We start from the raw sequence: 26387 nt of genomic DNA on the forward strand, positions 1-26387 counted from the left end.
ACATTCAATCTTGACTTCATTTCAAAAGACTGTAGCTTCACAGGGATAACAGAGAGCCTGAGACAAATATTGAAGATAACTCAACATTTATTTTGGGAGTAAAGAAAAACAAATGCAAAAGACAAAAGAAAAAATAATAAAAAAATAAAATGGTCACTAAAATAATGCAAACAAAAAAACCCACACTTTGTAATCACCCAAGGCTAATAATATCAATAATGCCTTAATAAATAAATAAATAAATAAAACACACAAATAAATAAAATAAATAAATATGGTCTCTTCCTGTGTGGATTAGGAAGGGCCCTAAACAGAACAAGGACAGGGGGGTCTCTAGTGGTCAGAAGGATAAACTGAAGATTTTAACACCTAATGGGGGTATAAAGATCCATCCATCCATCCACTTACATCCCATTCACTTCACACAAAAACAAAAAAGGTAACAACTACTAATTAAGCAACTTATTTTGGAAGAACTAAGCGGTGTCGCCTCACTTTAAGGTTGGCAAATCTGTCAATAACAATGTCAGGACTTATGCTGTCAAGAAGTTCTTTTTCAATTGACATCACAGCCAAATGATGGAGTCTATTTTGCCCCATGGTCCTCAGCCAGGTATGTAGGCGGCGCGATGCACCGAAGGACCTCTCACAGCTACAGCTGCTAACAGGGATAGTAAGAGCAGCCTGAACAGTAGCTTTCAGAGTAGGGAACATGTCAGCATCAACACGGCCAGCATGTCCTCAACATCACCTCCAGTCTCGTTCTTGCGCTTAAAAAAGTTGCTGGCCACCATCACCTCCGCTGGCTTAAGGTCAATGTTATAGTGCAATGCCAGTGCTGACAGGAGAGGCACAGACAAGAACTGCTCAGATTTTGGAGAGCATGTGTAGCGCCCCCTGGGGGTGGCTACTAGAATTTATTATACCTGGGTTACACATGCCTGAATCCCACAGAGAAGCTCCTCACTTACATCAGAAAACCTCTTTTCCAGTTCTGTAGCATTCTGTCTAAACATGTGATGTGTATTTCTTCTTTAGTAATGCTGTGATGATGAATGAAGAAGTCTCCGCCGACACTGTCTTAGTTGTCAATAATACGTTTATTACAAATAAGAACAGCATCAAATCAAGCACCCGGGTCTTGCTTGAGAGAGGTCTCGGGCCAATGTGAATCTCCTCTCTCGAACACTGCAAGTCTACCCATATTTATATGCGAGTTACACAAAGGAGGTCTGATGCCCCTCACATCTGTAAACTCTATCATACATAAAGAAAAAGAAAACCGAGTAGGGTGAGAAAGGGCCCACCAGACCTTTGACCCCTGAACTAGGGCCCCTTTCCCCTAAACCAAAAAACATATGTAAACCACATTCTTCAACTGCTTTGTTCAGCCCAACTCACCAGAAGCAAGAAGAGAAATTACTTTTAGACCGGTTACAATTTAAACTTAAACACTACATAATGTATTGCATAGGCACAGACACTAAACAAGGAAACAGTAGACTCTGTTTGAGGTCATCTGCGTTGGAAGAACTAGTTGCCTCACTGCCTGCCCCAGCCCCACAAGTAGACTCCACCACATAGTCCTCCATTCTCTTAGTTTTACGTCTCTGCTTAGACGACTCATCAGAGACGACCAGTTTGTTAGCATCACAAATTGCCAATGTTCTGGCATGCAGCTCACCAGCAGTGGAGTCACTGCGCTTCTCCTTAAGGGAGTCGGTGACTGCGTTTTTGTACTCCATGGCTCTGGCAAGGTCGATGTTCTCCTTCTGCAGATACAGAAGTGCAAACCTGCACATAATGACAGGAGAGTGTGGAACATGACAAGCAAGTACACAGAGGAGAATTTGCAGAGTTTCACTCTCAGTCCCACAGCCAAAGGTGTATTAATACCAAGGAGGCATTCAATGATGGCAGGGAAGTTGTCAAGAACACAATTTACTGAACGGAGTTGGCATGCCCAACGTGTGCTTGACAACTGGACAAGTTCAGTTTGCTGTAACCCTAGTCTTGTTTGTGTCTCTACAAACTTGTGGTGGTTCACCAGTGATGAACTGAAAAATGAGTAGACACTTTCCAATATTTCAAAAAACTCTCTGGCCTCAGAAATTGCCCTGCATGTGTGACATAAAACAAGGTTCAATTCGTGGGCATAACAATGTACATACACTGCTTCGGGGTGTTTCTTTCTGAAATGGGCCTGGACATCGCCCACAGCCCCACTCATCACTGCTGCACCATCGTACGTTTGAGCCACACATTTGAGATCTCCAATGCCATTTAGAGCTAACTGTTGCTCAGTGGTGTTGGCAATTGACTCAGCATCAAAGCCCATCAACTCTGTTAGGGCTAGAAATCTTTCTTTACTCATTCCGCCTGTGACATACCTCACACAGAGTGATAGCTGTGACGTACCTCACACAGAGTGATAGCTGTGACGTACCTCACACAGAGTGATAGCTGTGACGTACCTCACACAGAGTGATAGCTGTGACGTACCTCACACAGAGTGATAGCTGTGACGTACCTCACACAGAGTGATAGCTGTGACGTACCTCACACAGAGTGATAGCTGTGACGTACCTCACACAGAGTGATAGCTGTGACATACCTCACACAGAGTGATAGCTGTGACGTACCTCACACAGAGTGATAGCTGTTCCCTTTTTCCATCCCTGGCTTCATCAGCCATAATGGCAAACATCTGTGCTTCCCTCTCCTTCACAATAGTTGCAGTGACCTCCTCTGCACAACATTGTACCATTTCATTCTGACTGCAACTTAAAAGATATGTGGTGTTCAGTGGAGGAGTGTAACTTGAGAAATGGGTCAAATTTCTGCACCAGTTTGAAGCATTCTGCAAACATTCCTTTATCGTGGCTTTCACAAGACTCATCGTGACCCCTGAATGGAATTCCCTGTTTCCCCAACAGGGAGGTTACTGCTACAATGCGTTTTAAGTACTCCCTTCTCTCTTGCACTTCAGTGGAAGTAGCACTCTCAATTTGTTGTACGACACTACCCTTCAAAAGACTTGCGTTGTAGCTCTGCCAACGAATGACACGATCTTTATGGGACTGTGAGGATTCATGCTTGTGGTAGAAGCTGAGTGCCTTCCTCCAATTTTTCACACCACCACTAACAAATACGTCCTGTTTTAAATTTCGCCCAAACACCCTGTATGCATAGCAGAATGCAGCATCCCTTTTACAGGAGTATTCAAGCCAATTAAAGCTTTGAAACCAGTTGAACTGGAAGGCCCTTTTTTGTGTGCCAAACACACTTTGTGGGTATTGGGCTAGCTTTACTTGTTTAGGACCTGTGTTTCTGTCACCTAAATCTAAAGTCGTCTCTGTCGAAACTGATGCTGCTGCCTGTTCTTGTTCTGCTTCTCCACTGAACTCCCTGTCACCTTCACCAATATGCTCCTCCTCCTCTGTTCCTGTAGCAACATGATTCAGAAAAAATAAAATTTATATATATATATATATATATATATATATATATATATATATATATATATATATATATATATATATATATATATATATATATGTGTGTGTGTGTGTGCTAATAGACAAACAATTATATAACCCTATAATTGATGGGAGAAGCTCTTACGTTTGGGACGGGCAGGCATGACGCAATTGCCGAATTCAAAGGGGAGGTTTAATAAAGAGAATGACAAACACAACTACAACAGAGGGCAGAGGGAACAATACTAAACAATAGGGAGAGGACACCAACTAAACGGGTAAGCTAAACAACAGGGAAACGTTAATGTATAGACCATAACAAACCGAGAACTATGTAAGCATACGGAGGGGAAGAACATATGATACAGGGAGAACACAACAGTAAACCTTAACTAAGCAAACAATGCGACACGGAAGTACAAAAGATTACAGAAGACTAGGGGTATGCACCAGGAAAACATACGCGCTGAACATGGGAAAACAAAACAAACGAAGGCTAAGAACGAAGCAGGGAGGGAGAACAAGAACTATAACATGACCAGACTATGAAGCAGGGCAAAGGAAAAACGAGGGACTTACAGTAGTGATGGGACATCTGAAGCTAGGCTTCGAAGCGTGTACCGAGTAAAAAGGGGCGTGTCCGATGAAGCCCCGCTTCGGAGCTTGTGTCATATTGAGCAAAATCACGTGATCAGCAACAAACGAGGCCTCGCATTACATCGGCCATGTCATTGCTTCATTTTGCGTATCGTTTTTCTAAATAAAAGCGCTATGAACCCTGTTGCTTCGTGTTGTAGTAGGTGGTTAAATTTAAAATCTGGAACGTTCTAAATTCTTTTTGTTTGATCAGGATGTACATCAGATTCACACATCAAAAACAGACTAAAAACCATTGGAAGAGGCAAACCTTATTTGTAATGTTAAAAACATTTTACATTTGGCAGACGCTCTTATCTAGAGCGACTTACATTTTATCTCATTTTTATATAAGTGAACAATTGAGGGTTAAGGGGCACCTCAGTCATGGCCTCAGGCCTGGGGATAGAACCCACGACCCTCCGATTACAAGCTCAGTTCCCTAACCACTTCCCTTCCCTAACCACCAGGTCATGACTGCCAAACCAGATCTAGAAGCCCCAAGAAGCAATTATTTTAAACACATTCTGTTTTTTTAAAAAATCAGTTTCTAACTCCAAATATTCAGTCACTCAACAATCACTCAATTCCCAACATAGTAAAGTACAACATATCTTCATTGTCAAATACGTTCATGACGTACAAGAAAACCCAACACAATCACTAATGGTCAAGGATTAGATTGGCTACAAATCATTTTAATAATTAAAACATGACAATTATGATTTAAATGATTCTCCTGTTACTAAACATGAGTTTGATGGAAACTGTGACAATATTGCATTTACACATTTTTGAAAGTATGATCCAACTGAATGACGAGGCTGTTACAGTTTCACCAGCAGATGTCACTAGTGAGTGATGAATGAAGCGAGTAATGAACCTTTTTGCAAAGCAAAGGGTTGGAAAGCTTCATTGCTTCAAGAGGCTTCATTTGCCCATCACTAACTTACACACAAGGACAATAGCATGAACAGACCATAGGCAAAACAGCGAAGGACTCACGTACAAGGAATGAGCGACATGGGGGTAAAACACTAGGGGGTTTTTATACACTGAAAACAAGACGGTGAAACAAGAGTCAGGTGTGTGAGACTGACGACGAGGGCGTGACAGACAGACGGAGGGACGAATGGGAGCGGGAGCTAGGCGGGACCAGGGAGGAGGGAGGGGCTAGACGTGACACCAGAGTTGCGTCCGAAATCGCGTACTTAAGCAGTACGTTCTAGATTTCGGTGCAGTGCGTTCTTCCCAACCGTCAAAGCAGTACGTTATTTAAGTACGCGATTGGTCAGTATGCATCCAACTTCGGACATACTACGGGTCTCTCTGCTCATCTTTTTCTTCATTAAATTCCATCTTAAAATTCAATGAAAGAAGATAGCTACTGCAAGCCACATTAAGGGACTATTCTATTGACTGTTATAAACTGACAAAACTATTTCAGTCTTTTTCTCTCTCACCTGAAGTTGAGCGTTCACCTTTGTTCTTAAAAAAGAACGTATGTCCATCTATGGAAAGACAGACAATCGGTCAGATTTTCCCAATGTTCCATTAACTAAATGCAACTGACTTGGCCAACTACAGCTCTCCAAATGCACGGTCTAACGTTGGGGAAGTTCACTCGGCTGCACTCTTTACCCATATTTCATTCACAAGGTTTCAAAGTAGGCTAAATGCCCTCCAGCATTAGCCAGCTAACTTTAACTAAGCTACGAAAAGCTGCCGCATCAAGGCATTGCCACACACACATTCGCTTATAACCGGACCAATCTAGGATTGAATTATCAGTGAACAACAACGCCATGATTATAATCAGTCGACACACGTCTACTGAACACTGCAAAAAATCCGTTGGCAAAAAAATAGACAAAATATATGTAAAGACGTAAATGCTTATATTAAGCAAACTAATCTACCAATGGGGTAAGATTTTTTTTCTTATTAAGATTTCTTAAAATAACCAATCACAAAGTCCCAAAATGAGTGAAGTGAATCTTAAATCAAGTACAAATCATTGTGTTTTTAGCATGTAAACTGAAAAATTTAATTAACTTGAACGGTTAGTTTTTTTGTGCTTGTTTTGAGTTCAAATGACTTAAAACAGGGTAAAAATTCTAAGTAAGACTGATTAAGTTCATTATACTTAAAATAAGCAAAATACTAGGCATTGCAAGTTTTAGGATTAAGTCAAAAATTCTTATCAGAGAATAAAAGATTTATTGCCTTAAAATGAAGAAACATACCTTCTCACCCCAGCTCAGGTGCTGGCTGCCTCGCAGATCCAGAAATGTAGAATGTGAACAGCTAGCTTACGACCAGAACACAATGCCAAGCTGTAGACAATTCTAGCAGCAAGCAGTCGCGTGAATGTGCCAACCAATCAGAAGAGATATAGTTGATAAGTGGACTGGTCACAAGCCTCGTTTTGAAGCAGGGTTGCCAGATTGGCCAGTCGAACCAAAGTATTGCGCAGGTGCAGAACAAGTTTGAGCCAGGGGGTGCTGAGCAACCTCACGGTGGTGCTCTAGCACCACTAAAAATACCCTAGCCTCGCCCCTGTCTGAATGAATGAAATATTCTCATTGAATACTTTGTTCTGTACAAAGTTGAATGTGCTGACAACAAAATCACACAAAAATCATCAATGGAAATCAAATTTATTAACCAATGGAGGCCTGGATTTGGAGCCACACACAAAATTAAAGTGGAAAAACACACTACAGGCTGATTCAACTTTGATGTAATGTCCTTAAAACAAGTCAAAATGAGGCTCAGTATTGTGTGTGGCCTCCACGTGCCTGTATGACCTCCCTACAACGCCTGGGCATGCTCCTGATGAGGTGGCGGATGGTCTCCTGAGGGATCTCCTCCCAGACCTGGACTAAAGCATCCGCCAACTCCTGGACAGTCTGTGCTGCAACGTGACGTTGGTGGATGGAGCGAGACATGATGTCCCAGATGTGCTCAATCGGATTCAGGTCTGGGGAACGGGCGGGCCAGTCCATAGCTTCAATGCCTTCATCTTGCAGGAACTGCTGACACACTCCAGCAACATGAGGTCTAGCATTGTCCTGCATTAGGAGGAACCCAGGGCCAACCGCACCAGCATATGGTCTCACGAGGGGTCTGAGGATCTCATCTCGGTACCTAATGGCAGTCGGGCTACCTCTGGTGAGCACATGGAGGGCTGTGCGGCCCTCCAAAGAAATGCCACCCCACACCATTACTGACCCACTGCCAAACCGGTCATGCTGAAGGATGTTGCAGGCAGCAGATCGCTCTCCACGACGTCTCCAGACTCTGTCACGTCTGTCACATGTGCTCAGTGTGAACCTGCTTTCATCTGTGAAGAGCACAAGGCCTGGTGTTCTCTGGCAAATGCCAAGCGTCCTGCACGGTGTTGGGCTCTGAGCACAAGCCCCATCTGTGGACGTCGGGCCCTCATACCATCCTCATGGAGTCGGTTTCTAACCGTTTGTGCAGACACATGAACATTTGTGGCCTGCTGGAGGTCATTTTGCAGGGCTCTGGCAGTGCTCCTCCTGTTCCTTCTTGCACAAAGGCGGAGGTAGCGGTCCTGCTGCTGGGTTGTTGCCCTCCTACGGCCCCCTCCATGTCTCCTGGTGTACTGGCCTGTCTCCTGGTAGCGCCTCCAGCCTCTGGACACTACGCTGACAGACACAGCAAACCTTCTTGCCACAGCTCGCATTGATGTGCCATCCTGGATGAGCTGCACTACCTGAGCCACTTGTGTGGGTTGTAGAGTCCGTCTCATGCTACCACGAGTGTGAAAGGACCACCAACATTCAAAAGTGACCAAAACATCAGCCAGAAAGCATAGGTACTGAGAAGTGGTCTGTGGTCCCCACCTGCAGAACCACTCCTTTATAGGAGGGGTCTTGCTAATTGCCTCTCATTTCTACCTGTTGTCTATTCCATTTGCACAACAGCAGGTGAAATTGATTCACAATCAGTGTTGCTTCCTAACTGAACAGGTTGGTTTCACAGAAGTGTGGTTGACTTGGAGTTATATTGTGTTGTTTAAGTGTTCCCTTTATTTTTTTGAGCAGTGTATATGCGTAGGGGGTTTAGTTTTGAGATTTAACTAACCTACCTGTTTCCCTACAACCAAGAACGGAAATAGGTGCAGAAGAAGGATTGACGTGTATAAAACTTAAATATCTGACTCCAAATTATAGTTGGTAAGAATCTAAAAGAACTCACTTCTCAAATAGATCAGTGCAGGTTATACAATATACCTAACCAACTTTATAAAGTACCTTGCTATAAACAATAGCCTGCATGGTCAGAGGTTTATCATAAACATGCGTAGCAGATGTGATACTTTAGAGCAGTGGTTCCCAAAGTGGGGGGCGCGCCCCCTGGGTGGGGCGCGGAGCTGTTGCAGGGGGGGCGCGGAGCTTGAAAGTAAAACGTGCACATGTGTCAGGATGCACCGATTCCGATATTAATATCTGAAAATTTTCTAGATCGGGTATCGGTGACAATGTGACCGATCCATAAAAACATCTATTCAGTCAAATTCTATGCTTATATTGCTTGCTTTTCGGAGTTGGTTCAACCTTAATACTCGCGCTGGTGGTATTCCACTTAGTCCGTTTATTTGCTGGTTGACCAAAATAAACCTGGGCTCCAGCAATACTTCACTGTTCATACATGAACTGGTGAGTTGTCCAAATCTCATTTAATGCGTTACTTACAGAAATGAAATAAAGAGCAGTGGTCTGACTCGGCAGAAAGCTAAAAAAACAACAATATTCCATACGCGCACTCAACTCGCTCCCTTAAAGAGACAGTACACATATTTCTGGCCGTTACATGCTTTGTGCTCTGCGTGATGTCTGCGCTTGCAAACTAGCCGCATATGTATTGCTGTTTCTCTTATTTCATCTCCTTATTTGATTTAAATTATATTTAGAATTCTTGAACCATTTAAAAGGTTTCTTGCAGTTTATTTTTTTCATGTCTGACCAAAGTTGTGAACCTATTGTTTTTGTAAGTTTTCAACACATCCCTAGTCAATATGGGGAGGGGGGGGGGGGTGTAGGGGGGGCGCAAAAATATTCTCATCTACTAAAGGGGGGCACGGCAGAAAAAGTTTGGGAACCACTGCTTTAGAGTGAATTGGTGTTAGCATTGATTTACCTTTTAACTGATACTAATAATGAGCTCATCTGGCCCAGTACAGCTATAATCAAGGAAGACAGTGGCTACACAATTAGCCAGATTTATTCAATATCCAGCAAAATATAAAACAATAACATAACGAGATTAAAGTAACAGTAATACCTAATGGAAACAGAGATACCAACCGGTGCAGGCTGCCTCACGGAGAAGAACCCAGAAGAGGAAGAAGGACCGAAGTGAAGATCAAGAGACCCCTGCACCCACAAACCTCTCCTTTTATAAACCCCCCCAAGCATCTCAAAGGGACAGTCACAAAAACCAGGTTAACCAATGGGAATCAGGTTGCTGGTAAAGACAACAGAGTACATTTGCATATAGAGTGCATTTCCACACAGGACTGTCACCTTTGGGGTGAAGTCTACAAACCTTCTCAGTGAGTGATGGAACTCTTACCCTGTTAGCATCACCTTTCCCAGCACACAACAAGCTGCAAAATGAGACTAAACATGCCACACAAACACACTGATATAACTAAAATACAAATGGTCGGTTTTATCCCATTGCTATGGGAACCTCTTGAGGTATACAATGTATATATGTATAATCTAATGTTCATTCTTGTACAGTGGCGGCCTCTGACAAATATCTCAGGGGGGGCAACTGTTGTGATGACATCCAAGGTAACCATTTCAGTGGGTAAATTAAAAACAGTGACTTAACCAATGAAAATATAATCATAAATATATATTTCTCTTTACATTATAGACTGTACAGTATTTGTGCACCGATATATCTTGTAAATGGGGCAGTCATGGCCTGGTGGTAGGGAACTGGTCTTGTGACTGGAGGGTCATGGGTTCGATTCCCAGACCTGAGGCCATGACTGAGGTGCCCTTGAGCAAGGCACCTAACCCCAACTGCTCCCTGGGCGCCGGGCTAGGGCTGCCCACCGCTCTGGGCACGTGTGATCCACAGCCCCCTAGTAATCACTAGTGTGTGTGTGTTCTGACTGCACAGATGGGTTAAAAGTGGAGGACAAATTTCGATTGCGGTGTAAAAATCACAATTGACAAAATATGGCACATTTACATTTTTTTACATTTTAAATATCATCTTGGTAAAAACTCTACAATGACTGAACATTTAACTGATATTGTCATTTCTCAATTTGCCCTCACAAACAACTTTACACATGGAGAGAGGCCAGATTTACCATTAATTAATTAAAGTGGATCTTTCCCACTCACAATAATTTCTGTGTTCCTCAGACAGCATTTTATTGTAGGTGTTAGAATATAAATGGGCAACAGCATTAAGGATGGAACAGAATGCAGGGAGAGCAGAACAGGGCGCGCGCTACTTCACAGCCTGCTAGCCATGTTTCCCCTTCATACTAGTTTCGCCAAAATCCCCGGTTATATTCTTTACTCCCTTCACTTGTTTGATGTTTAAATTTGGTCTCGGTGGCCCTAATTCCTTAGTTGCTAGTTTATCTTGATTATTACGACGACAGAATGGCTCTTCTCTTAATGAAACGATTGAGTTGTTCTGAGTTGAAGGAACGCTGGCCGTGTTGAGCAGATTAATTTCCCTACCGTTACGTCTGACGTAAGCACGTAGGGGCGAGCCCTCCCAGAACCCATAGACATTGCAGCGCCTACACTTTAGAAAAAAAACATTTAACATGAGAGTCTACGAGAGCAGTCGGGGCGATTTACAGTTAGACTCAAATCGCCCCAAAAGGGGCGGTACTACAGGGAATGCACCTCAACGCTGATTGGACAATGGCATTCAGAGGCAAGAGACGCTGTCCAGAAGGTAGTTAAAATACCGTGATAGAATGTGAGAGGAAAAAACTTCCTTTTCGTCCTTTCGTGGTGCGTCGCTCAATCGCCCTAATGAACAAACCGCCCCTGTATATATATGAAGATTAATTCAAGGCAACACAAATTTTACTGTTCCACTGTTACTGATATCTTTGCTGGTAAGATCCTCATAGGAGAGTAACTGCAGAATAATGGGAAAACAGTGTGAGTAAAAGTGTGTTTTATAGTGCGCAGGTGTGAACTGGTTAGAAGATCAGTGAATGTCACTTTCCCCCTGTCCCAGTCCAGCTGAACTCTGACCCTCTGCAGTTCCTCTGTAGGTGTGAAGTCGTGAGGTGTCTGTCCTGGGCAGAGTGTGCAGTATTGACCAGTGTTTTTATTGTAGCCCAGACAACACACTGAACCCCAGACCCCCCATCCCTTTCTCCATTCAGACTCTCTAATTACACCCAGTATCCAGCCATCACTGTCTTCAACATCAACATCCCAGCAGTGTGTCCCTGAGTTAAAGCCCTCAGAGCCCAGGACACACACAGACTTATCAAATCTCTCTGGATTATCAGGAAGCAGTGAGTCCTGTGGTCTGCGTTCTACAGTAGTGAGATCATCAGACAGGTGGAGGTGTGGATGTGCAGTGTTGGGGTCCAGAGTAACAGGGTCTGAGGAGAGAGAACAGAATGAATCATCATGTTCTTCATGTGTTTATGTGATGAGGTCACATCTACAGACTGCAGGCCCTTTACTCTGAGTGAAATGCTGCAGTAGGTTGATAAGAGGAAGTGATGGTGATGTGAGTTGAATTGAATTAGAAGTTTATTTCAGTTATACAACATAATCAAAAAGAATAAACAGAAAAACACAACAGTGTGCTGTTAATAAAAATGTCAGCAAAATAAACCGAATAGTTATAGGCTGAACCTTTAGCTTATTTTGCCTACCTATTTATATTATCTCACATTACGTATTCCAAAGCAAAGTCAAGAAATAATAAAAACAATCAAACAAACAAAAAACACACATTGCACATATAATCACTGTTCAGGTTTATATGAGTTCACTACCTTACTCTTGTCATTTATTTCACAATTTCATTTCCTTGCTGCAACTATTCCACAACGTTAACCCCCTGACTCATACACACCTATTTTTATATTAGTTTATATATTATATTAGCTCTTATTTTTTTAAACATACTTGTTGCCCTAAGCTCATATTTATTGCCTAATTTCTGAATACAGTGTGGAAGTGAATTGTTTTGTACCCTCTACATCAGTGTTGGCCAACCCGTCAGAGACCAAGAGCCACTTTATTACTGTGTTACAGCAAAGAGCCACATTATACACATGGACACACTTGAACATCATCCAACCCTTCCTCTCTCTCTCTCTCTCACACACACACACACACACACACACACACACACAGAGAGAGAGAGAGAGAGAGAGAGAGAGAGAGAGAGAGGCCTCTGCTCAGATTAAATGTAAATGTCACACAAAAACAGTGTGTGGGCAGTCATGATCTGGTGGTAGGGAACTGGTCTTGTGACCAGAGGATTGTGGGTTTGATTCCCAGGCCTGAAGCCATGAGTGAGGTTTCCTTGAACAAGGCACCTAACCCCAACTGCTCCCCGGGTGCCGGGCTAGGGCTGCCTACTCTGTTAAAAACGTCCTCTGTTCATCTTCATATTTTTGTTTTGTTGTGCATTTTTTCCCTGCCATTTTGAGAGCAAATTATATTACTCCTACACTTTTAAAATTTATTTTTGTACCTCTTATATTTGTAGTCTGCTTCTTTTGTTCTTTGTTTTAAAAATCTATTATATAATAGGCTTTTTTCTTTTTGCATTTTTCTTTTTGCATGCATTTGCAATCCCCTTTGTTATCCATGGCTTACCCTCATATTTGTTCCTTATTTAGTTTTTTCTTAAAGGACAGTTTTCTTCATATAACCCTGTTAGTGTGGACAGAAACCCCATATGCCTTATCTGGATCATTATAACGTGAGGGAGGCAGGCACGACGAGGCGAGTGCGTTGGAACACACACACACATACACACACGTTTATTGAACACACACTATGTTAGCGCGAATAGCGCACATTAACTCACACATAGAACACAGAACGCAGCCAATAGCATCAAACAAAGACGAGCACGGGACGCTGCGTGAACGCACATGAAATAGACAAACCACATAAGCCCAGAGTGATCACAAGACGAGCCACAGGTGAGACCGATGAACACACTCAGACACAACCACAACCACAGAAATACATACACAGGCATAACTAGACGTAGACAACATAGAAGACACGCCCAAAAGGTCCGGAACTGTAGTGTGACACACAAACACAGTCTCAAAAATGATGACAGGGACAGAGACAGACACAAAGATATGAGACCCAGCTGACACGTTTGGTCCCTCAAGGATGGAGATCCATGGAGCTCAGACTCAGAGTACCGGACTTCCTATAGACCCCTAGTATCTTCATTTATACACGATGGAGGAGGAGGTGGAGGTGGTGATGTCCCAGGGAGAGTGGGTGGTGTGTAGAGGGGAGAGTGGGTGGTGTGTAGAGGTGGAGAGTGGGTGGTGTGTAGAGGGGGAGAGTGGGTGGTGTGTAGAGGTGGAGAGTGGGTGGTGTGTAGAGGGGGAGAGTGGGTGGTGTGTAGAGGTGGAGTGGGTGGTGTAGAGGGCAGAGTGGGTGGTGTAGAGGTGGAGAGTGGGTGGTGTGTAGAGGTGGAGAGTGGGTGGTGTGTAGAGGGGAGAGTGGGTGGTGTGTAGAGGTGGAGAGTGGGTGGTGTGTAGAGGGGGAGAGTGGGTGGTGTGTAGAGGTGGAGAGTGTGTGGTGTGTAGAGGTGGAGAGCGGGTGGTGTGTAGAGGGGGAGAGTGGGTGGTGTGGTGTAGAGGTGGAGTGTGGGTGGTGTGTAGAGGTGGAGAGTGGGTGGTGTGTAGAGGTGGAGAGTGGGTGGTGTGGTGTAGAGGTGGAGTGTGGGTGGTGTGTAGAGGGGGAGAGTGGGTGGTGTGGTGTAGAGGTGGAGAGTGGGTGGTGTGTAGAGGGCAGAGTGGGTGGTGTGTAGAGGGGGAGAGTGGGTGGTGTGTAGAGGTGGAGAATGGGTGGTGTGTAGAGGTGGAGAGTGGGTGGTGTGTAGAGGTGGAGAGTGGGTGGTGTGTAGAGGTGGAGAGTGGGTGGTGTGTAGAGGGGGAGAGTGGGTGGTGTGTAGAGGGCAGAGTGGGTGGTGTAGAGGGCAGAGTGGGTGGTGTAGAGGTGGAGAGTGGGTGGTGTGTAGAGGTGGAGAGTGGGTGGTGTGTAGAGGGGAGAGTGGGTGGTGTGTAGAGGTGGAGAGTGGGTGGTGTGTGAAGGTGGAGAGTGGGTGGTGTGTAGAGGTGGAGAGTGGGTGGTGTGTAGAGGTGGAGAGTGGGTGGTGTAGAGGGGGAGAGTGGGTGGTGTGTAGAGGTGGAGAGTGGGTGGTGTAGAGGTGGAGAGTGGGTGGTGTGTAGAGGTGGAGAGTGGGTGGTGTAGAGGTGGAGAGTGGGTGGTGTGTAGAGGTGGAGAGTGGGTGGTGTGTAGAGGTGGAGAGTGGGTGGTGTGTAGAGGGCAGAGTGGGTGGTGTAGAGGTGGAGAGTGGGTGGTGTGTAGAGGTGGAGAGTGGGTGGTGTGTAGAGGGCAGAGTGGGTGGTGTAGAGGTGAAGAGTGGGTGGTGTGTAGAGGGGAGAGTGGGTGGTGTATAGAGGTGGAGAGTGGGTGGTGTGTAGAGGGGGAGAGTGGGTGGTGTAGAGGTGGAGAGTGGGTGGTGTAGAGGTGGAGAGTGGGTGGTGTATAGAGGTGGAGAGTGGGTGGTGTGTAGAGGTGGAGAGTGGATGGTGTGTAGAGGTGGAGAGTGGGTGGTGTGTAGAGGGGGAGAGTGGGTGGTGTGTAGAGGTGGAGAGTGGGTGGTGTGTAGAGGTGGAGAGTGGGTGGTGTGTAGAGGGGGAGAGTGGGTGGTGTAGAGGTGGAGAGTGGGTGGTGTGTAGAGGGCAGAGTGGGTGGTGTGTAGAGGGGGAGAGTGGGTGGTGTGTAGAGGTGGAGAATGGGTGGTGTGTAGAGGTGGAGAGTGGGTGGTGTGTAGAGGTGGAGTGGGTGGTGTAGAGGGCAGAGTGGGTGGTGTAGAGGGCAGAGTGGGTGGTGTAGAGGTGGAGAGTGGGTGGTGTGTAGATGTGGAGAGTGGGTGGTGTGTAGAGGTGGAGAGTGGGTGGTGTGTAGAGGGGAGAGTGGGTGGTGTGTAGAGGGGGAGAGTGGGTGGTGTGTAGAGGTGGAGAGTGGGTGGTGTGTAGAGGTGGAGAGTGGGTGGTGTGTAGAGGTGGAGAGCGGGTGGTGTGTAGAGGGGGAGAGTGGGTGGTGTGGTGTAGAGGTGGAGTGTGGGTGGTGTGTAGAGGTGGAGAGTGGGTGGTGTGTAGAGGTGGAGAGTGGGTGGTGTGGTGTAGAGGTGGAGTGTGGGTGGTGTGTAGAGGGGGAGAGTGGGTGGTGTGGTGTAGAGGTGGAGTGTGGGTGGTGTGTAGAGGTGGAGAGTGGGTGGTGTGTAGAGGGGGAGAGTGGGTGGTGTGGTGTAGAGGTGGAGAGTGGGTGGTGTGTAGAGGGCAGAGTGGGTGGTGTGTAGAGGGGGAGAGTGGGTGGTGTGTAGAGGTGGAGAGTGGGTGGTGTGTAGAGGTGGAGAGTGGGTGGTGTGTAGAGGTGGAGAGTGGGTGGTGTGTAGAGGGGGAGAGTGGGTGGTGTAGAGGTGGAGTGGGTGGTGTAGAGGGCAGAGTGGGTGGTGTAGAGGTGGAGAGTGGGTGGTGTGTAGAGGTGGAGAGTGGGTGGTGTGTAGAGGGGAGAGTGGGTGGTGTGTAGAGGTGGAGAGTGGGTGGTGTGTAGAGGGGGAGAGTGGGTGGTGTGTAGAGGTGGAGAGTGTGTGGTGTGTAGAGGTGGAGAGCGGGTGGTGTGTAGAGGTGGAGAGCGGGTGGTGTGTAGAGGTGGAGAGTGGGTGGTGTGTAGAGGTGGAGAGTGGGTGGTGTGTAGAGGGCAGAGTGGGTGGTGTAGAGGTGGAGAGTGGGTGGTGTGTAGAGGTGGAGAGTGGGTGGTGTGTAGAGGTGGAGAGTGGGTGGTGTGGTGTAGAGGTGGAGAGTGGGTGGTGTGGTGTAGAGGTGGAGAGTGGGTGGTGTGGTGTAGAGGTGGAGAGTGGGTGGTGTGTAGAGGGGGAGAGTGGGTGGTGTGGTGTAGAGGTGGAGAGTGGGTGGTGTGTAGAGGGCAGAGTGGGTGGTGTGTAGAGGGGGAGAGTGGGTGGTGTGTAGAGGTGGAGAATGGGTGGTGTGTAGAGGTGGAGAGTGGGTGGTGTGTAGAGGGGGAGAGTGGGTGGTGTGTAGAGGTGGAGTGGGTGGTGTAGAGGGCAGAGTGGGTGGTGTAGAGGTGGAGAGTGGGTGGTGTGTAGAGGTGGAGAGTGGGTGGTGTGTAGAGGGGAGAGTGGGTGGTGTGTAGAGGGGGAGAGTGGGTGGTGTAGAGGTGGAGTGGGTGGTGTAGAGGGCAGAGTGGGTGGTGTAGAGGTGGAGAGTGGGTGGTGTGTAGAGGTGGAGAGTGGGTGGTGTGTAGAGGGGAGAGTGGGTGGTGTGTAGAGGTGGAGAGTGGGTGGTGTGTAGAGGGGGAGAGTGGGTGGTGTGTAGAGGTGGAGAGTGTGTGGTGTGTAGAGGTGGAGAGGGGGTGGTGTGTAGAGGTGGAGAGCGGGTGGTGTGTAGAGGTGGAGAGTGGGTGGTGTGTAGAGGTGGAGAGTGGGTGGTGTGTAGAGGGCAGAGTGGGTGGTGTAGAGGTGGAGAGTGGGTGGTGTGTAGAGGTGGAGAGTGGGTGGTGTGTAGAGGTGGAGAGTGGGTGGTGTGGTGTAGAGGTGGAGAGTGGGTGGTGTGGTGTAGAGGTGGAGAGTGGGTGGTGTGGTGTAGAGGTGGAGAGTGGGTGGTGTGTAGAGGGGGAGAGTGGGTGGTGTGGTGTAGAGGTGGAGAGTGGGTGGTGTGTAGAGGGCAGAGTGGGTGGTGTGTAGAGGGGGAGAGTGGGTGGTGTGTAGAGGTGGAGAATGGGTGGTGTGTAGAGGTGGAGAGTGGGTGGTGTGTAGAGGGGGAGAGTGGGTGGTGTGTAGAGGTGGAGTGGGTGGTGTAGAGGGCAGAGTGGGTGGTGTAGAGGTGGAGAGTGGGTGGTGTGTAGAGGTGGAGAGTGGGTGGTGTGTAGAGGGGAGAGTGGGTGGTGTGTAGAGGTGGAGAGTGGGTGGTGTGTAGAGGTGGAGAGTGGGTGGTGTGTAGAGGGGAGAGTGGGTGGTGTGTAGAGGTGGAGAGTGGGTGGTGTGTGAAGGTGGAGAGTGGGTGGTGTGTAGAGGTGGAGAGTGGGTGGTGTGTAGAGGTGGAGAGTGGGTGGTGTAGAGGGGGAGAGTGGGTGGTGTGTAGAGGTGGAGAGTGGGTGGTGTAGAGGTGGAGAGTGGGTGGTGTGTAGAGGTGGAGAGTGGGTGGTGTAGAGGTGGAGAGTGGGTGGTGTGTAGAGGTGGAGAGTGGGTGGTGTGTAGAGGTGGAGAGTGGGTGGTGTGTAGAGGGGAGAGTGGGTGGTGTAGAGGTGGAGAGTGGGTGGTGTGTAGAGGTGGAGAGTGGGTGGTGTGTAGAGGGGAGAGTGGGTGGTGTAGAGGTGAAGAGTGGGTGGTGTGTAGAGGGGAGAGTGGGTGGTGTATAGAGGTGGAGAGTGGGTGGTGTGTAGAGGGGGAGAGTGGGTGGTGTAGAGGTGGAGAGTGGGTGGTGTGTAGAGGTGGAGAGTGGGTGGTGTGTAGAGGTGGAGAGTGGGTGGTGTGTAGAGGTGGAGAGTGGATGGTGTGTAGAGGTGGAGAGTGGGTGGTGTGTAGAGGGGGAGAGTGGGTGGTGTGTAGAGGTGGAGAGTGGGTGGTGTGTAGAGGTGGAGAGTGGGTGGTGTGTAGAGGGGGAGAGTGGGTGGTGTAGAGGTGGAGAGTGGGTGGTGTGTAGAGGGCAGAGTGGGTGGTGTGTAGAGGGGGAGAGTGGGTGGTGTGTAGAGGTGGAGAGTGGGTGGTGTGTAGAGGTGGAGAGTGGGTGGTGTGTAGAGGTGGAGAGTGGGTGGTGTGTAGAGGTGGAGTGGGTGGGTGTAGAGGGGGAGAGTGGGTGGTGTGTAGTGTGGGAGAGTGGGTGGGTGTAGAGGTGGAGAGTGGGTGGTGTGTAGAGGTGGAGAGTGGGTGGTGTGTAGAGGTGGTGAGTGGGTGGTGGTGTGTAGAGGGGAGAGTGGGTGGTGGTGTAGAGGTGGGAGAGTGGGTGGTGTGTAGAGGTGGAGAGTGGGTGGTGTGTAGAGGTGGAGAGTGGGTGGTGTGTAGAGGTGGAGAGTGGTGTGGTGTGTAGAGGTGGAGAGTGGGTGGTGTGTAGAGGGGGAGAGTGGGTGGTGTGGTGTAGAGGTGGAGTGTGAGTGGTGTGTAGAGGTGGAGAGTGGGTGGTGTGTAGAGGTGGAGAGTGGGTGGTGGTGTAGAGGTGGAGTGTGGGTGGTGTGTAGAAGGGGAGAGTGGGTGGTGTGGTGTAGAGGTGGAGTGAGGGGGTGTGTGTAGAGGTGGAGAGTGGGTGGTGTGTAGAGGGGGAGAGTGGGTGGTGTGGTGTAGAGGTGGAGGTGGTGTGTAGAGGGCAGAGTGGGTGGTGTGTAGAGGGGGAGAGTGGGTGGTGTGTAGAGGTGGAGAGTGGGTGGTGTGTAGAGGTGGAGAGTGGGTGGTGTGTAGAGGTGGAGAGTGGGTGGTGTAGAGGTGGAGTGGGTGGTGTAGAGGGCAGAGTGGGTGGTGTAGAGGTGGAGAGTGGGTGGTGTGTAGAGGTGGAGAGTGGGTGGTGTGTAGAGGGGAGAGTGGGTGGTGTGTAGAGGTGGAGAGTGGGGTGGTGTGTAGAGGGGGAGAGTGGGTGGTGTGTAGAGGTGGAGAGTGTGTGGTGTGTAGAGGTGGAGAGCGGGTGGTGTGTAGAGGTGGAGAGCGGGTGGTGTGTAGAGGTGGAGAGTGGGTGGGGGTGTGTAGAGGTGGAGAGTGGGTGGTGTAGAGGTGGAGAGTGGGTGGTGTGTAGAGGTGGAGAGTGGGTGGTGTGTAGAGGTGGAGAGTGGGTGGTGTGTAGAGGTGGAGAGTGGGTGGTGTGGTGTAGAGGTGGAGAGTGGGTGGTGTGGTGTAGAGGTGGAGAGTGGGTGGTGTGGTGTAGAGGTGGAGAGTGGGTGGTGTGTAGAGGGGGAGAGTGGGTGGTGTGGTGTAGAGGTGGAGAGTGGGTGGTGTGGTGTAGAGGTGGAGAGTGGGTGGTGTGGTGTAGAGGTGGAGAGTGGGTGGTGTGTAGAGGGGGAGAGTGGGTGGTGTGGTGTAGAGGTGGAGAGTGGGTGGTGTGTAGAGGGCAGAGTGGGTGGTGTGTAGAGGGGGAGAGTGGGTGGTGGTGTGTAGAGGTGGAGAGTGGGTGGTGTGTAGAGGTGGAGAGTGGGTGGTGTGTAGAGGGGGAGAGTGGGTGGTGTGTAGAGGTGAGAGTGGGTGGGTGTAGAGGGCAGAGTGGGTGGTGTAGAGGTGGAGAGTGGGTGGTGTGTAGAGGTGGAGAGTGGGTGGTGTGTAGAGGGGAGAGTGGGTGGTGTGTAGAGGTGGAGAGTGGGTGGTGTGTAGAGGGGGAGAGTGGGTGGTGTGTAGAGGTGGAGAGTGTGTGGTGTGTAGAGGTGGAGAGGGGTGGTGTGTAGAGGGGGAGAGTGGGTGGTGTGGTGTAGAGGTGGAGTGTGGGTGGTGTGTAGAGGTGGAGAGTGGGTGGTGTGTAGAGGTGGAGAGTGGGTGGTGTGGTGTAGAGGTGGAGTGTGGGTGGTGTGTAGAGGGGGAGAGTGGGTGGTGTGGTGTAGAGGTGGAGTGTGGGTGGTGTGTAGAGGTGGAGAGTGGGTGGTGTGTAGAGGGGGAGAGTGGGTGGTGTGGTGTAGAGGTGGAGTGTGGGTGGTGTGTAGAGGTGGAGAGTGGGTGGTGTGTAGAGGGCAGAGTGGGTGGTGTGTAGAGGGGGAGAGTGGGTGGTGTGTAGAGGTGGAGAGTGGGTGGTGTGTAGAGGGGGAGAGTGTGTGGTGTGTAGAGGTGGAGAGTGGGTGGTGTGTAGAGGGGAGAGTGGGTGGTGTAGAGGTGGAGAGTGGGTGGTGTGTAGAGGTGGAGAGTGGGTGGTGTGTAGAGGTGGAGAGTGGGTGGTGTGTAGAGGGGGAGAGTGGGTGGTGTAGAGGTGGAGTGGGTGGTGTAGAGGGCAGAGTGGGTGGTGTAGAGGTGGAGAGTGGGTGGTGTGTAGAGGTGGAGAGTGGGTGGTGTGTAGAGGGGAGAGTGGGTGGTGTGTAGAGGTGGAGAGTGGGTGGTGTGTAGAGGGGGAGAGTGGGTGGTGTGTAGAGGTGGAGAGTGTGTGGTGTGTAGAGGTGGAGAGCGGGTGGTGTGTAGAGGTGGAGAGTGGGTGGTGTGTAGAGGTGGAGAGTGGGTGGTGTGTAGAGGTGGAGAGTGGGTGGTGTGTAGAGGGCAGAGTGGGTGGTGTAGAGGTGGAGAGTGTGGGTGGTGTGTAGAGGTGGAGAGTGGGTGGTGTGTAGAGGTGGAGAGTGGGTGGTGTGGTGTAGAGGTGGAGAGTGGGTGGTGTGGTGTAGAGGTGGAGAGTGGGTGGTGTGGTGTAGAGGTGGAGAGTGGGTGGTGTGTAGAGGGGGAGAGTGAGTGGTGTGGTGTAGAGGTGGAGAGTGGGTGGTGTGTAGAGGGCAGAGTGGGTGGTGTGTAGAGGGGGAGAGTGGGTGGTGTGTAGAGGTGGAGAATGGGTGGTGTGTAGAGGTGGAGAGTGGGTGGTGTGTAGAGGTGGAGAGTGGGTGGTGTGTAGAGGGGGAGAGTGGGTGGTGTGTAGAGGTGGAGTGGGTGGTGTAGAGGGCAGAGTGGGTGGTGTAGAGGTGGAGAGTGGGTGGTGTGTAGAGGTGGAGAGTGGGTGGTGTGTAGAGGGGAGAGTGGGTGGTGTGTAGAGGTGGAGAGTGGGTGGTGTGTAGAGGGGGAGAGTGGGTGGTGTGTAGAGGTGGAGAGTGTGTGGTGTGTAGAGGTGGAGAGCGGGTGGTGTGTAGAGGGGGAGAGTGGGTGGTGTGGTGTAGAGGTGGAGTGTGGGTGGTGTGTAGAGGTGGAGAGTGGGTGGTGTGTAGAGGTGGAGAGTGGGTGGTGTGGTGTAGAGGTGGAGTGTGGGTGGTGTGTAGAGGGGGAGAGTGGGTGGTGTGGTGTAGAGGTGGAGTGTGGGTGGTGTGTAGAGGTGGAGAGTGGGTGGTGTGTAGAGGGGGAGAGTGGGTGGTGTGGTGTAGAGGTGGAGTGTGGGTGGTGTGTAGAGGTGGAGAGTGGGTGGTGTGTAGAGGGCAGAGTGGGTGGTGTGTAGAGGGGGAGAGTGGGTGGTGTGTAGAGGTGGAGAGTGGGTGGTGTGTAGAGGGGGAGAGTGTGTGGTGTGTAGAGGTGGAGAGTGGGTGGTGTGTAGAGGGGAGAGTGGGTGGTGTAGAGGTGGAGAGTGGGTGGTGTGTAGAGGTGGAGTGGGTGGTGTGTAGAGGGGGAGAGTGGGTGGTGTAGAGGTGGAGAGTGGGTGGTGTGTAGAGGGGAGAGTGGGTGGTGTGTAGAGGTGGAGAGTGGGTGGTGTGTAGAGGTGGAGAGTGGGTGGTGTAGAGGTGGAGAGTGGGTGGTGTGTAGAGGTGGAGAGTGGGTGGTGTGTAGAGGGGGAGAGTGGGTGGTGTAGAGGTGGAGAGTGGGGTGGTGTGTAGAGGTGGAGAGTGGGTGGTGTGTAGAGGTGGAGAGTGGATGGTGTGTAGAGGTGGAGAGTGGGTGGTGTGTAGAGGGGGAGAGTGGGTGGTGTGTAGAGGTGGAGAGTGGGTGGTGTGTAGAGGTGGAGAGTGGGTGGTGTGTAGAGGGGGAGAGTGGGTGGTGTAGAGGTGGAGAGTGGGTGGTGTAGAGGTGGAGAGTGGGTGGTGTATAGAGGTGGAGAGTGGGTGGTGTGTAGAGGTGGAGAGTGGATGGTGTGTAGAGGTGGAGAGTGGGTGGTGTGTAGAGGGGGAGAGTGGGTGGTGTGTAGAGGTGGAGAGTGGGTGGTGTGTAGAGGTGGAGAGTGGGTGGTGTGTAGAGGGGGAGAGTGGGTGGTGTAGAGGTGGAGAGTGGGTGGTGTAGAGGTGGAGAGTGGGTGGTGTGTAGAGTGGAGAGTGGGTGGTGTGTAGAGGGCAGAGTGGGTGGTGTGTAGAGGGGAGAATGGGTGGTGTGTAGAGGTGGAGAGTGGGTGGTGTGTAGAGGTGGAGAGTGGGTGGTGTGTAGAGGTGGAGTGGGTGGTGTAGAGGGCAGAGTGGGTGGTGTAGAGGTGGAGAGTGGGTGGTGTGTAGATGTGGAGAGTGGGTGGTGTGTAGAGGTGGAGAGTGGGTGGTGTGTAGAGGGGAGAGTGGGTGTTGTAGAGGGGAGAGTGGGTGGTGTGTAGAGGGGGAGAGTGGGTGGTGTGTAGAGGTGGAGAGTGGGTGGTGTGTAGAGGTGGAGAGTGGGTGGTGTGTAGAGGGGGAGAATGGGTGGTGTGTAGAGGGGGAGAGTGGGTGGTGTGTAGAGGGGGAGAGTGGGTGGTGTGTAGAGGTGGAGAGTGGGTGGTGTGTAGAGGTGGAGAGTGGGTGGGTGTGGGTAGAGGTGGAGTGTGTGGGTGGTGTGTAGAGGGGGAGAGTGGGTGGTGTGGTGTAGAGGTGGAGTGTGGGTGGTGTGTAGAGGTGGAGAGTGGGTGGTGTGTAGAGGGGGAGAGTGGGTGGTGTGTAGAGGAGGAGAGTGGGTGGTGTGTAGAGGTGGAGAATGGGTGGTGTGGTGTAGAGGTGGAGTGTGGGTGGTGTGGTGTAGAGGTGGAGTGTGGGTGGTGTGTAGAGGTTGAGAGTGGGTGGTGTGTAGAGGGGGAGAGTGGGGTGGTGTGTAGAGGTGGAGAGTGGGTGGTGTGTAGAGGGGGAGAGTGGGGTGGTGTGTAGAGGGGGAGAGTGGGTGGTGTAGAGGTGGAGAGTGGGTGGTGTGTAGAGGGCAGAGTGGGTGGTGTGTAGAGGTGGAGAATGGGTGGTGTGTAGAGGTGGAGAGTGGGTGGTGTGTAGAGGTGGAGAGTGGGTGGTGTGTAGAGGTGGAGTGGGTGGTGTAGAGGGCAGAGTGGGTGGTGTAGAGGTGGAGAGTGGGTGGTGTGTAGATGTGGAGAGTGGGTGGTGTGTAGAGGTGGAGAGTGGGTGGTGTGTAGAGGGGAGAGTGGGTGTTGTAGAGGGGAGAGTGGGTGGTGTGTAGAGGGGGAGAGTGGGTGGTGTGTAGAGGTGGAGAGTGGGTGGTGTGTAGAGGTGGAGAGTGGGTGGTGTGTAGAGGGGGAGAATGGGTGGTGTGTAGAGGGGGAGAGTGGGTGGTGTGTAGAGGGGGAGAGTGGGTGGTGTGTAGAGGTGTAGAGTGGGTGGTGTGTAGAGGTGTAGAGTGGGTGGTGTGTAGAGGTGGAGAGTGGGTGGTGTGTAGAGGTGGAGAGAGTGGGTGGTGTGTAGAGGTGGAGAGAGTGGGTGGTGTAGAGGTGGAGAGTGGGTGGTGTGTAGAGGTGGAGAGTGGGTGGTGTAGATCTCCTCATGGACTGACTGTCTCTCCTCAGACCAGCAGTCAACTGGTCGTCCCCCTCACTGTTTATACTAATACAGCCTTTAATACTGGAATAGTTCATTTACCAAACACACAATGTTAATGTTTCTCTCTCTATAGAGTTCTAATTGTGAGGAGAACAGAATTACTCTAATTAATCAAAGAACACCAAAACTCACAGTACTGGAGAATCTTCTGCATTCTCTCCCAGACTCTGAACTTCAGGTTGGAAAGATGTTTTGCTACATTGATCAGAGCTCCTGACACCATCTCATGTTCCTTTAGGATGTGATGAACTCTGGAAATATATAAAGCCATTATATTATTAAAATATATAATAGATTATTATTTATCTTATTCAAAGTATTTAACATTAAAAGTAACATGTGAAATATCTTTAATTAAATCCATCAATATGTCTTTGAAATGTTTGCACATCGTCAATATCAATATATATTTTTTATTTCTGAATACCATATTCATATATCATATTTTTGAAATAACAGAGACCACATACTGAAGATCTGAATGTATCAGAATAATTTCGCAAACACAATGTGTAACACAATATATCAAACTGAAATAATAATCACTTACTGTTTCAATGTGGACGACACATTCTGAGAAGGAAACAGAGGGACAAACATAGAAAATGAAATACAATTTTTGTCATTTTCTTTATGAGGGTCAAATATACCTTTTCATTATATGTTAATAAAATCAATGTGTCTAAAGACCCTTACACACACACACACACACACAAACTAAAACAAATGTCAAAACATTTTACTTTTTTGTGTGCATAAGTGAGAGAGAGACAGACTGAGTGATTCTTACTAGTAAGAACGGGATGTTCTCAGCTTCCATCTCCTTCTCTGTGTTTCTGATTTGATCTGAAAGAGATGCTATTTCTCCACTCATCTCCTCAATCTTCCTCCTCATCATGTGACTCTTCTGCTCCTCTTCCTCCTTCAGTGCAGCTATTCTTGCTGCTTCTTCATCTCTTAGAAACTGGTGGATCTTCTCAAACTCCTCCTTTATCTGCCTCTCTGTGTGCTGGGCCTGATACTGGAATGGGAGATGATGAGGAAATATAAACTGTCCAAATGTGTGTGTTTCATTATGGTGTACGTGGACAGTGATCACCGCACCATTCAGAACTCAGTGTGACCTTTCACCTTAATGTGTGCTGCTGTTTTCTCACAGACTTGTTTATGTTCCTCTAAGACCTTCAGATGCTGCTGTAGAGACTCCATTGAGGTCTTGAGTTTGTTCTGTAAAATACGGGTTTAGTAGAGGACAGTGTGAGTCTTACAGGACTCATCACTGTATCTATATAAATGTGCTGGAGATTACAGTGATTATAACGACTGAACACAATGGCATGATTACTATTATTGCTTTTCATCCTTTTACTATCAAATTGAGATGTATGATATATTGTAGCAGATTGTATATCAATATTTTTATTTATATTAAGTTTCACGGTGAATGATGGTCTGATTTAGCTGTCTGAAATCTCATCATCTGACAAATTTAATCTAGACTGTCTAACATATTTTTTCAAGATAATTGTAAACACCGGAAAAACATTAGTTAAAAAATTAGTGTACATTTCATACCTTAAAGTCACACACAGCTTCCTCTACTGGACAACAGTCGTGAGTTTTATGTGCCTTTGAAATCTGACACACCACACACACAGGCTGTTGGTCCTCCAGACAGAAGACTTTGAGTTTCTCATTGTGCAGACTGCAGAGAACCTCAGACCCTGCTGAAGATCTCCTGCTCTCTAGAAAAGCCTCACACAAGTTCTTTAGTGCAAGATTACAGGGAGGGCTGGATTTAGAAGATCTTCTCCTACAAACTGGACATTCTTGAGATCCCTTGGTTTCCCAGAACTGCTGCAGACAGGTTTTACACACACTGTGGCTACATGACAGTATAACAGGATCCCTGAAGATGTCACAGCACACAGGACATGAAAACTCTTCTTCTGACAGAGGGATTGTAGCAGCCATTTCCTCCAACAGCTGCTGTGCTGTTTCTCTGTAATGTCTCCTTCTGTACAAACTTCACTTTCACTTTTAGATCTTCTGTAATAAACACAGTAGCACAGGAGAGAATCAGTCACTGTAGTCCTTTATCCAGCTGAGGGAGTTTAGACTCCTTTCAGAAATAAGGCAGAAAGAAGTAAATACCAGAGTTAAGAGGTTCTCATAATATTTATAACTCACCTGAACGCAGAATTAATAAAGACTAGTGTGTCACTCCCAGATTTACTTCCTCAAACAGGCAGGTGTGTACAGGGAGGCGGAGCTTTTGTAAAGAAATAAAGGAGCTGAAAAACTATTATTGTTCCACCAGATGGAGCCAGTTTACTATCAAGTAGCTGAATCAGGCAAACGTCCACTAACTCAATTTCAGGTTTTATATTTACTCATTACATAGTGCAACAAAACATTTTAAAGTAAATATTTATGTAACGGAAGCACCTAATTGTGGATTGTGGGGTATCCGCGGGGCTTTAGGACCCGGTACTAGTTTTTGGTATCCATCCATCCATCCATCCATCCATCCATCCATCCATCCATTCATTTTTCTCTGCGTCATGGGTCATGGGGGCAGTAGCCTAATCAAAGAGGCCCAGGTTTCCCTCCCCTCAGCCACCTCTTCTAGCTCTTATGGGGGATA

At 48.7% G+C, this 26387-nt stretch overlaps 2 protein-coding genes across 2 annotated transcripts; both read right to left on the bottom strand.

The window, feature by feature from the left end:
• Positions 1 to 409: 409 nt before the first annotated feature.
• Positions 410 to 3643, bottom strand: LOC143497928 (zinc finger MYM-type protein 1). Its single transcript, XM_076993570.1, has 6 exons — positions 3625 to 3643; positions 2771 to 3445; positions 1839 to 2379; positions 1685 to 1794; positions 752 to 838; positions 410 to 695 (listed from the first exon to the last, which is right to left on the bottom strand). Exons 1-6 carry the CDS (start codon positions 3641 to 3643, stop codon positions 463 to 465), a joined length of 1665 nt encoding a protein of 554 aa, XP_076849685.1. The 3' UTR covers positions 410 to 462.
• A 5707-nt stretch (positions 3644 to 9350) lies between these two features.
• LOC143497914 (E3 ubiquitin-protein ligase TRIM35-like) lies at positions 9351 to 26149 on the bottom strand. The gene is made up of 7 exons (XM_076993547.1): positions 25931 to 26149; positions 25316 to 25789; positions 24872 to 24967; positions 24531 to 24761; positions 24291 to 24313; positions 23873 to 23991; positions 9351 to 11751 (listed from the first exon to the last, which is right to left on the bottom strand). Exons 2-7 carry the CDS (start codon positions 25712 to 25714, stop codon positions 11219 to 11221), a joined length of 1401 nt encoding a protein of 466 aa, XP_076849662.1. The 5' UTR covers positions 25715 to 25789; positions 25931 to 26149; the 3' UTR covers positions 9351 to 11218.
• Positions 26150 to 26387: the final 238 nt, after the last annotated feature.

The sequence above is a fragment of the Brachyhypopomus gauderio genome, unplaced genomic scaffold, assembly GCF_052324685.1.
Source record: "Brachyhypopomus gauderio isolate BG-103 unplaced genomic scaffold, BGAUD_0.2 sc116, whole genome shotgun sequence".
Classification (NCBI taxonomy): domain Eukaryota; kingdom Metazoa; phylum Chordata; class Actinopteri; order Gymnotiformes; family Hypopomidae; genus Brachyhypopomus; species Brachyhypopomus gauderio.

Excerpts from the sequence above, each read along its gene's own strand:
- LOC143497914 (XM_076993547.1), bottom strand. The coding sequence starts at position 25,714 with ATGGCTGCTACAATCCCTCTGTCAGAAGAAGAGTTTTCATGTCCTGTG. Across the intron at positions 24,968-25,315 it reads AAGCTGTGTGTGACTTTAAG|AACAAACTCAAGACCTCAAT; the intron begins GTATGAAATGTA and ends CGTATTTTACAG. Across the intron at positions 24,762-24,871 it reads AAACAGCAGCACACATTAAG|TATCAGGCCCAGCACACAGA; the intron begins GTGAAAGGTCAC and ends CTCCCATTCCAG.
- LOC143497928 (XM_076993570.1), bottom strand. Across the intron at positions 839-1,684 it reads GCGCAGTGACTCCACTGCTG|CACTGGCATTGCACTATAAC; the intron begins GTGAGCTGCATG and ends CTCTCCTGTCAG. Across the intron at positions 696-751 it reads GCGCAAGAACGAGACTGGAG|CTACTGTTCAGGCTGCTCTT; the intron begins GTGATGTTGAGG and ends CTACTCTGAAAG.